The sequence below is a fragment of the Scomber scombrus genome, chromosome 13 (assembly GCF_963691925.1).
Source record: "Scomber scombrus chromosome 13, fScoSco1.1, whole genome shotgun sequence".
Taxonomy (NCBI): Eukaryota; Metazoa; Chordata; class Actinopteri; order Scombriformes; family Scombridae; genus Scomber; species Scomber scombrus.
Genome location: NC_084982.1, coordinates 5,199,126 through 5,210,352, shown reverse-complemented (window position 1 = coordinate 5,210,352; position 11,227 = coordinate 5,199,126). Strand labels below are relative to the sequence as shown.

At 39.1% G+C, this 11,227-nt stretch overlaps 1 protein-coding gene across 1 annotated transcript; it reads right to left on the bottom strand.

Annotated features, from left to right (window-relative positions):
* Positions 1 to 3,417: 3,417 nt before the first annotated feature.
* dnajc15 (DnaJ (Hsp40) homolog, subfamily C, member 15) lies at positions 3,418 to 8,585 on the bottom strand. Its single transcript, XM_062431908.1, has 6 exons — positions 8,474 to 8,585; positions 6,236 to 6,287; positions 6,077 to 6,150; positions 5,018 to 5,094; positions 4,809 to 4,879; positions 3,418 to 3,953 (listed from the first exon to the last, which is right to left on the bottom strand). Exons 1-6 carry the CDS (start codon positions 8,570 to 8,572, stop codon positions 3,883 to 3,885), a joined length of 444 nt encoding a protein of 147 aa, XP_062287892.1. The 5' UTR covers positions 8,573 to 8,585; the 3' UTR covers positions 3,418 to 3,882.
* Positions 8,586 to 11,227: the final 2,642 nt, after the last annotated feature.

Genomic DNA, 11,227 nt, shown 5'->3' with positions numbered 1-11,227 from the left:
ATGAAGAGTTAGAGAGGGCCACACAGGACTGCTAATGGATCACCGATGACAATAAAACCAAGCAGCCTTAATGAAGCTCGTGAACGAAGGGCTGCTGATTAATTTCTACAGAGAGCTCTGAAGCCAGATCATGTTGGTTGGAGGTCATTCTCCCTGCTGGCATCTCTCCACCTTAAAACTACATTTCCCATCAGCCTCATTGCTTCCCCTTCATGCATGAGGACAAACATGTTGGATGTATTTACTCAGTCATTCTTTTATTCTGAAAGCTCCACCACTGTTTGCTCCGGACATACGGCGTCCTGCAGCTGTTTTTCTGCCGTGAAGCGACTCAGCAGATTTCCCTCTAAAAAACGTGACCTGCTGAATCACAAATGTAAAATACTGGAATTATTAATACTTGTGTCTCTAAATGCTCTGCTGAATAAGGACACTCCTAGCACCCTTCTTCCCAGCATGCCATTTGTTCAGCAAAGTGGGAGGAGCTTCCATGGTGCTAACATGGCGACTAATGTTTCTGTCTGTGCCTCTCCTTACTAGTTTTTTTTCTTTTTTCTGCTGCGTCAGCTCCTGGTTTGTTCCCTCCTCTAACAGAAGATGAACAGGGTGGAGCTGTATTGTATCAGGTGTGCAGCAGCAACCTGATCTAGATCCTGATCCTGATCCTGATCCTGATCCTGATCCTGTTCCTGCATCAATAGACCATGTCAGGTGACCGGAGCATGTAAACTCTGGGATGGACATGAAACCCTTCTAGTTGAATCATGACTATAAACAAGCTGAAAAAAACCCAACTGCTTCATAGACAAAACGTCAGAAGGTATAAGATTGTATCTATAACAACATCAACAGTCCCAAAGAAACAATTAAAAAAAAACATCCAATCAGCTTCGAGTAAGATTTTGTTATGATTTCATTTCATTTATTAATAATTATTTCCCCTTTATAAGTTATCCTTTAAAGTCAAACTGAAATTTGAGTGTGAGGAAATATTGTGCAGATTTTTCTATATATATAAAAAAAAATAAACGAAGAAAGAAAAAAAGGAAAAGTGGTCGGTTTCCATTACAGCGGCTGACCGTCGACCACTAACCTAAAGAACGTCATGCTGTATATCCTCAAAATGTTTTCAACAAGTCATCATGTTAGCTTTTAATGATTTAAACTCGGAAGGAGCCATCATGCTGAGCTAAGGTAGTCAGCCTGTTTTAATATGCATTTCTTATCTTTCCTGTTATGTCAATACATGCAGATTAAATGGCAGCTCCCGCACATACAGTACTGTCTTTTTTTTTTTTTTTACATGGGTCTAAATGTATTGGTGTTAAATGACCAGACTGTCAAAACTCACAGCAGCAAGTTGTGCAATAACTAAAGAAGAACAAAAGTGGAAAGTTCTACTTAAAGCCCACTGATTGGACGATTCCTGTTGAAATGGTTTGTGGGACTTGTAGTAGATTCAAGGGCCCAGAGTCTTCTATAGAAACCCTCTGCCTTCATGAATCAAACCTGACCACAGGGGTCCATTTCACAGACTGGGAGAGCTGGGATTGGTGGTCATTTGGCGACACGGTGACATCACAATAAGATAGGATTCCTTTTCTATTTATTTGATTGTTTCGAAGCGAACCTTGCTGTAAATGGTTGGTATTTTTAACCAATAACTGCTGCTGTACGTGTAACCGCTAAAATGCTGCGTCTTGCTTTCTGGCCTCTCCGTCCTATGACATCATCCTCTAAATAAAGAAGCTTTTTGAAGTTACTGTTGGAGTTGGGATTTTTTTTTTTATGTCTTTATTTTCAAATTAGGATTACAAAGAATGGTTATATCAACAAATTAAACATCCACAGACAAAGCAACTAACATGCTACTGACTAATTATAGTAAAAAGAGGGACTTTGGCACAAAAAAGACTAACGTTGAAACATATCTACTTGATTTGACTCATTTGGACGGCTGAAGCTTCATATTAGCTTCACATCAACTTTTAAATACATGTTTACACGGAAGGAGGACTGTGGATTTAGTCCTCCATCACTTCCATTGTAAGAGCATTATGAAGGGATCTTCTAATGATCAGTATGACGCATAAAAAAAGCGAACTTTTCCTTTAACTCTAAATCTTGCACAGTATTCCTGTTCTTGCAGTAACTGAGCCATTTGCAGTATTGTGTCGCCATCTAGCGGCCAAACCAAATATAACGAGTGTCCACGTGGAATGGAATAATTAGCAGGCTGCCAACTCCCACTGACTATATTATACTGCAGCTTCTAGCATCAAGTAATAACCAAATGTGGACAATTTTTCTCCAAACTGTCAACAATATAACAGCAAGTTAATAAACAGGCTCTCGGTCTCGGTCCGGAGGGCAGACACCCTCTCTATGTTTAAGAGTAGGGTTAAAACGTTCCTTTTTGATAAAGCTTATAATTAGGGCCGGCCAGGCTTGTCCTGGACCAGCTCCTAGTTTATGCAGCTATAGGCTTAGACTGCCGGGGGACTCCCACTCCCATGATGCACTGAGCTCCTCTTTCCTCTCTCTCTCTCTCTCTATCCATCCATCTATATCCATTAACATTCATGTACTATTAATACATTCAATAACCTAAACTTCTTCCCCGGAGTTGTCTGTGCTTTCTCGTCTCACAGGTAATCTGGGCCTGTAGACGTCCGGATGACAGATTCCAGTCCCGGACCTACTAGCTTCAATGTTGATTTCCAATGTGCTTCTCTCCTCTTTACCCTAACCGGTCGAGGCAGATGGCTCCCCACTTTGAGCCTGATTCTGCCTGAGGTTTCTTCCTGTTCAAAGGGAGTTTTTTCTTGCCATTGTCACTAAGTGCTTACTCATGGGGGAATGTTGGGTCTCTTTAAAATTAAAACCTGAAGAGTACGGTTTAGACCTGCTCTATGTGTAAAGTGCCTCGAGATACCTTTGTTGTGATTTGGCGCTATACAAATAAAGATTGATTGATTGATTGGGTTACAAAGGTTGTTTGACGTAGTTAAAGTGTTAGAAAATCATGGCAGATTGCTAAGATTGGAAAAAACATCTTCATAGAAGCCAATTTATAACTCTCCACTTATAAAGAATCAATAAAAGTGTGAATTTAAAGTGTTATATATTCCATAAAATGTATACAGAAAAAGTGACCGGTTTTTAGAAAAGTTCAAAAGAAAATAAATTGAAGGATGCTTATTTACAGAAACAAGTACATGAGGAGTAATACAATCCTCATCAAGGCTTAGCTGAGGCTTTAGTTATGAAGAGGAGAAAGCCAAATACTTCCTCCACACACACACACAGACACTGTTGTTCAGTAGTAAATTATTCACAAATCCTGGTTCATGTTCAGTTTAAGCTGCTCTGCCCACACACTCAGCCACAGTCATTGATACACACCAAGAGTTTTCACATTTAATTTATTTAAAAAATGTTTCACCACTTCCACCATGACTGTTTAAACATGGTAATATATGAATGTATTATTCTACTGTTCCTTAAATAGTTTATTACATTACCATGTCCTGACATTAGTACACTCATACACTGATAATGATGACTAGAAGCAGTACTGTTCCCAGCAGTTTTCCCCTCCCATGACTTGATTCTAACATAGTAAATATATAGATTTAAAATGACAGTCAGTCTTCACAAAGCAATATTCCTAACCAAGAGTGAAGGAAATTTCCATGTATTATATATCTACATATGTTCCCATACTGTGTAAATACAGTCCAAGTTAAGTCAAGTAACCAGTATTTGGAAAGTATTTCTTCTGCTAACTTCCGGGAGCCTGAATAGAGGTTCATGTGCAGTACAACAGAGCTGAAATGACAGAGTGATGGGAGTCTTGAAAGTTTCCGGTAATAGTTCAGATCATCTCCGGTTCTCCTTTTCCAGATAGTCTTTGGCCTCGTTGATCTTAGCAGCGAGATACGGTGACCCACCTGTACACAAACATAAACAAACTATTAGTGTGATTCTGCGTTTATTCATTTTACACATGACCATCCACAAGCTTCTCACTGAGTCAAGTTGTGGAAAGTTATGCTATGTTATATCAAACATGCTATGTTTTTTCCCCCTGCTCAAGAGACCGAAATGCTACATAAACATGTTTTAGATTTATTTGAATTAAGGCATCCATGTGCCAATTGCTTGAAAATAAGTATCAATGAGCAACATGACTTGCAAAGCTGAAAAAAAGGCTGAGTAGGGAAAAAAAGTACCCTCTGACACAAAAGGAAATACGTCTTTGATTTAAAAGTTATGTGTCAGAAATTTCCTCATTAGTGACACCGGTGGCCATTAAGTGAACTGCAGTCAACATCCTGTCACTCAAATTCAGGAGATGTCATTTTCCTCGCTTACACTTCTCATAATTACATAAAAAATCTCTGACGTTGTGTTTTCACCATCTTTCAGCAAAGCATCTTTAACCTTCGGGGGTGTTTTGTGAAATGTAGTGTGGTGGATGGAGGGAATTAGCTTTCTCATTAGCCTGAGATGACTGTTTTTGTTGTGTTGTTGTGTCGTTATCCTGGTTGTCTGTCAAATCTGGAGCGCACAAAAATTCCACGTCCTTTGGATATTTGTGGAATATCCCAGGTCCTTCACATAAAAGTTACTCCACAGGCAGATACAGACCACCGGAAAATTTGGGGCCTGTCTCATTTTTTTTACGGTTCATTTCAACCTGTTCACTCACTGGCAGTAAAAACTATTTATACATGTAAATTGCTTCATAATTGCTACATATAGAACCTTCAAGGTAAAGAATCAGCAGCATTGAGAACTCTTACCTTTATCTGGATGGTTCAGGATCATTATCCTCCGATGGGCATCACGTATCTTGGTCTTATTGGTGACTGGGCTGAACAGAAAAACAAATAATACATGCATGTGATCAATCACTTTCCTTTGAACAATAAGGGGCACACACAGAAGAATTTTACCTATACTTTAAACAGATTAAAACATTTTTAAAATCCAATAAAACACATTTGTTTACCTGACTCCTAGAATAAGGCTGGCCTCTCGTTTGGACATCTTCTGGTCAAAGCCTCCTTTGTAGTACGATGAGAAAGCCTGGAGATGACACAAGAGTTTTGACTCACTAACCAGGCCCAAACACTTATAGTAACGCTTTATTTGGTTTGTTTAGTTTATTTCTTTGCGCCACTTAAAACTTCAAAAAGTACTGGGCCCAACACCTTTCAGAGACAAAGCTCTCAATCAAAGCTGCAGACATCAGTGGTCAGAAAGCACAAGTTTAAAATGCTACTGTTGATGGTGAACTGATGACTTGTACTGTGAAGCAGCTGCAGGGGGTGTTGTCTTACTCACATTAGGGCTAATTTAGCTGAGCTTAATGACATTATAGCAAGATTTATAGATAGGTATAGGTAAGTAGATTTACTGCAACAAATATACCTCAAACTTCCAACTCACAGAATCGAGGTAACCAACATTTGGTCCTGTGAGTAGAAATGAGACGCTAACTGTACGTCATGATAGAAGCTGTGTTTTAGTTCAGGTTCATTTAATCCTTGCAATGGTTCAAACTCAGGGAGAGGACTCCATGTTATTACCCATATCAGCTGGAGTAATGTCAGGCCCAGTTTTTGGGATGCAAGCTTTCTTTAGTAGGAAAGATGCAACAAATCTTAGGATCAGGCACATTTGCTGGGTATTGGTACTCGATACCTTTAAGGTGTCCACCGAAATAAACCTAGGATACCTAGTAGTATAAAAGCGTCTATCCTCAAATGATACCTGCAATCGATCCTTTTTGCACCCAGAGCTAGAAAATATGACTATTGGTGTGGACTTGCTCATAGCCAAGCAACACAAGTGTTCTTTGATTTAATGCCACATGTGATTGGCCCACTGCCACAGCAGATGCCTGTGGTGGCATTTTATGTAATTTACTGCTTCTATTCACATGATGGGGATGGAATGATGTGCTCAGTGGGTATCAGTGTGAATGATATGAGAAATGTAGCAGAACTGAACTGGAAAAGAACATCATGGCAGACACAGGTGTACAGATGGTTAATGAATAACTTACTGCTGAGGGCATCTTATTGACAGTGTTAGAGAAGACTTGGCCCAGAGGCTTCCACAGCTGGAATGCATAGCGACCTGTGGATCAAACACAAGATACATGAAACACTTCCAAACGCAGACATCTTGGTAAATGACTGGCTCTGTATCAAACTAATCTTACCTGCAAAACCTGCTGCAGCAACACCTAGACCCACTGCAATCAGAGTCCCACCCTGTCAAAAGCAAACATCCAGCAGTTACCACATTGAGCTAGTTATAATATAACACAGCTAGTAGAGGAGTTTAACATGTGTGAGGCAGCTTAAGTAACGACATTCTGTGACCAATCAGTGGCCGGCAGTCTGTTGACGTCACATTTAAGAATCGGCTCGGCTCGCTTGGAACTTCACCAGAGCAGGTACTAAAAAAGTACCAAGTACCAGGTACTATCCCTAATGAAAAGCAAAAAAACGAGTCGAGTCGAGCCGAGCCGAGTAGTGCTACAATTGTATAATGGAAAAGCTCCATAAATGAAGGCAGGCTAAATGTGGAGCAGTGGCGGTCGGTCAATGCGGGGCGCTGGGGCGCCGCCCCCATCAAATATCTGGCCAAAATCTACTTAAACATATTAAACATAAATGAATTAGAAAATGCTAAATAATTATGAAATAAATAGTATTTGTTTGCAAGATGGTCCTGTTAGCCTCTAAGCACCTGTCATCATTCATTATAAATCGATTCCAAATGGTATTTTATTAATTTCTATACGTACTTCCTGTATGTGGGGCGCCGGACTAATGGAAGTCAATGCAAGCCCTCAAACTTTTGACAAGCACATGACCTGAGGCTGCTCTCTCATTGGCCTGCGTCACGTTTCCCACGGGGCGCAGCTCAGTGCGCCCCGGACACGCCCACTTTTATTGGCAGCGAATTGTTGTTGTTTCATGTTTTTTAATCTACTGTGATTGGACAGTTCCGGCTGTCATTCACGCCCTCCCGTCAGCTGCTGTCACCCAAACTCCTGCTGACGGTAGGTTCAGGAGATGACGTTAAAGTGGAGCCGCGGAAATTAAAGAAGATTATTTTGTAATTTCTCTACAAAAACCTAATTTCACAAGACTTTAACTAGAAGAGAGAAAGAGGATAAAGCAGCAGCAGGTGATGGAGGAGCTGAGAGTATCTCCTGCTGCTGTTATGATAAACGGAGCTGGCTAGCTGGATGCAGTGTGAGTTATTGCTTTATCTGTTTGCTGTTTCAAAGTGTCAGCACCGAAACGTTGTGGACAACGACAGGGGAACGAGACCTAAAACATCTCTCTGAAAAAATGCAAACAGAAAGCTGCAGCCATTGAGACAATAGCATGGAGCTAAGTTGTTTTTAGCAGACTTAGCATTGCTGAGCTCTTTCTGCAGCTGTTTCACCACATCTGGCCACATGTAGACCTCTGCTATGCCAAGCTCCAGAAGAGGAACATAGATTCAGTCAGTGGCTGCATCCAGCAGCTCCAACAGGACATATAAAAGATCAGGTAGTAGCTGCATTGCTGTTATTAATATTGTAAAGTGTTAAAAAATACTTTATAAAAGACATAACTATGAAGTGTAAAAAACTAAAAAGCATAAATGCAGGATAAGAAATGATGGAAGTAATTTTGACTATTACAGTTTATTTGGGGTAAATTTCATTATTAAAATAAGTTAAATAAATTATGCCTAATCACAGCAGTGTATAGTGCTTAATGCGCCATCTATTGTCATGTTTAGGTATTGCAACAACTAACAGATTACAGTGAAATCAGGACTGAAGACACAATATCTAAAATATAGGTGGTGTCTCTTTTTAAGCATATTACCTTATTGGTAACTCTGCTTTAACTGCTGGTATCTTGAAGTGATGTGAGTGAAATGGGCATTTTATCATATCTGGTTATAATTTTTTATTCCTCTTTCTGTGGGTCAGAGATACCATACTGGGACAAACCAGGGGACATTATAGTGTGTTGTGTTGTTTTTAGATTAGTTTTTCTTTCTTATTTATATTTTTTTGCTGCGGTATGAAGTGGTGCTACGGCTTATTTGACACTAACCCTAGGACCACCAACCATCAAACTGCGCCCCCCCAAACATTTTTGTCACCAGCCGCCACTGATGTGGAAGATAGCCAGCAGCAAAATGACAGCAAACGTGTTATCTCACACCCGAGAGAGAAAACACAGTATACCTTTTTTTACTATACATTTATTTTAAAGCTGACTAGAAGACTAAACATGGCTCAAATGTTTTGAACTACGCTGTTAGCTAAGCTCATGTACCTGACGCAACAGACGTTAGCGGTCATGGAGGTTACCTAGAGAAACACAGCGTCTGCTTTAGTTGGACTGAGTCCATACATGTTTTCAGTATAAAAGCACATACTCACCAGTCTCTTGTCTATCTCTGCACCACTTATGTTCTGCATTTTCGGACTGTATTCAGCATAAGTCAGTCCATCTATAGACGCTCCGCCGGTGGTCGCCATGTTGTTACTGCTGCTCCGGGGATAACTTTCAAAATAAAAGTCAGCGACCAACAAGCGGGTATGGAGAACCAAATCGTACGTCGTGAACGTTCGCATTAATACGTCAAATGTGTACGTTTGAAGAGAAGAGAAAATAAGCTGTTAGGTAAATTTCATATTCACAAAACCAGTACATTAAAAAGAATCCCATCATTTCAATTAATTTTACTTTATTTATTTATTTTTCTTTCTTCCTTTCTATTGAAACTTTTATGTTTTCTTTATATACATATTATTATTAGCCTATTATTATTATTATTATTATTTTATTTTATGAATTGGAATGACTGGTTGTTTGTATATTCTGTTCAATAAAGAAGAAAACAAAAGAAGAAAACCCTATTTATACATGCCCATTTTGAACCTCTTAAGGTGTTTAAAATAAGGTGCCACAACATCATCAATTTTTGAGGGGAAACAATACTTACAATCACTGCATGAGCAAAAACACTTCCCCACTCAACCTACCATGTATGAATTGAGGTTAAGAAATTATATTCATTAAATTGGGCTTAAACCCCCTTCTAATGTAGTGTGGCTTTTATAAGACATTTCATATTTTTTGGAGTGATTTCCGGACAATTCATATTAGCAATACAGTTCGCCAAATATTTTGTGACAAATAACTTAATTTTGAACTCACAGTCAAAAAATGTTGAATATTGACATATGCAGACACCCTGCAACAGATCAATGCTTAACATATACATTATTTATTCCAATTAAACACTCTTTAAACCAGCTCAGCAGTAAAATCAGTAAATCTGATTGATGTGGGTGATTCTTACAGTAGAGTATGTGAGGCTTTCTCATCAGTTCATTAAATCCCTGCAGCATCTGAAAACAGCAGGGCCGATATGTTGATAAATCTGCAGCCTGAGAAGTACAAGGCCAGAGTACAGTGCTGTTACACATGGCCTTTCACTGTGTTTACCTTCATTAAATCATCTGATGTCACTAGCCTGCTACATAATAACCACACAACACCTTTACAGACATCAGAAACTTTGATATTTTGCATCCTTTAGGAGCTTCGTAACAACTACAAATACTCTCAACTGTATATCATGACCAGGCTTGCAATATAGGAATAAAGCAACACTGTGGTATTTTTTTTAAAGTTAAGGTGGGAGCTGCCATTAACATGCCACTTGTAAAAGAATTGTCAATGTTTCTTTTTTTTCTAACTACTTTAAGGACTTTATCCATATCAAAATTGCGCTTTTTTGAAGCAAACTGCTGAACGCTCCAGAGAAGCTACTAAATGGTCCTCTAAACAAGATGTTTTGTCAACTACTGTTTCCAATGTGAAGAATGAACTGTGGAGTTCAGCTGGTTGTTCTGGTTTTCAAAAGGATGTCCTGTGCTCCATCAATAAACCCTTGTTGTTCCAATATTTGCCACTAGATGGAGCCATTGAAATGTACATTTTGTGGTACTGTAAAACGTGAATGTGTTGCACAGAACGGTACTGACTAACAATAAGAATATGATTTGATTATTGAATGTGTTGCACTAAAAGTTAGTAATATTTAGTGTCATGTCTACATGTGTTTCTACATATTTGTGTTACATTTGTGTTTGTTTTGTTTTGTTTTGTTTGTGCTTTAGTTGTGTTTTCTTGCTGTAACTTCAGTAATATCTTTTCTTTGTTGTTTCTTCTTGCTCTTCTTGCTGGATTCAGATTCCACCGTTGTACCTCAATCACTGGATGTCATAGCACCTTTTGACACCATTGATCACTGTAAGATTAAGATCCTTATTGTTATTTCTCAGTACTTGCATACATTAAAATGGAATTGATCCTCTGCATTTGACCCATCCTATGCACACACTCGAGGAGCAGTATGGACACCTGTAATGCAGCATCTGGGGACCAGTGCTTTTTGCCAGTGCTTTGAGTACAGTATTAACCCTAACATATGTACATGTCTTTGATGGTTGGAGGAAACTGCAGCACCTGGCAGAAACCCACACAGACAGAAGGAGAACATGCAAACTGAACAGAAAGGAATCAAGGACCTTCTTGCTGTGAGGCAGCAGTACTAACCACTGAGCCACTGTGCTGCCCCTATACTATTAGATTCATTTGTAATGTCTGTGTCTCTGGCCTAGCCCTCTCTTGGCCTTCATCCTTATTTTCTGAAGGAACAAAGAGTGTCTACTAATAATAATATTACATCTAAACTCTTTGATGTTAAATATGGAGTATTTCAGGATTTTGGTCATCTGCTTTTGCTCTTGTCCAAATGATATGTATACAATTAAATTTCAGTTGTTATGTGGATGATACTTAGCTGTACTGTGTATGTCTATAAGCACTGATGACATTTCCTTCTTCTTAATTTGGTGTTACATTTGAGCCCAGCCTCTCCTTTGAGAAGCACATTAAAGAAATCACCATGACTGCCTTTTTCCACTAATGTAACATACCTTAAATTCAGTCTTCCCTATCCACGACTGGGCTGATGTAGAGACTCTTAATACATTAATTTGTTTTATTCAGACTTGATTAATATAATGTTCTGTTTTCTGGTCTGCCACATGCTAGTACTAAAAGTCTTCAGATAGTTCAAAATGCTGCAGATAGAATCTTACCCTAACCCTAACCCGCAA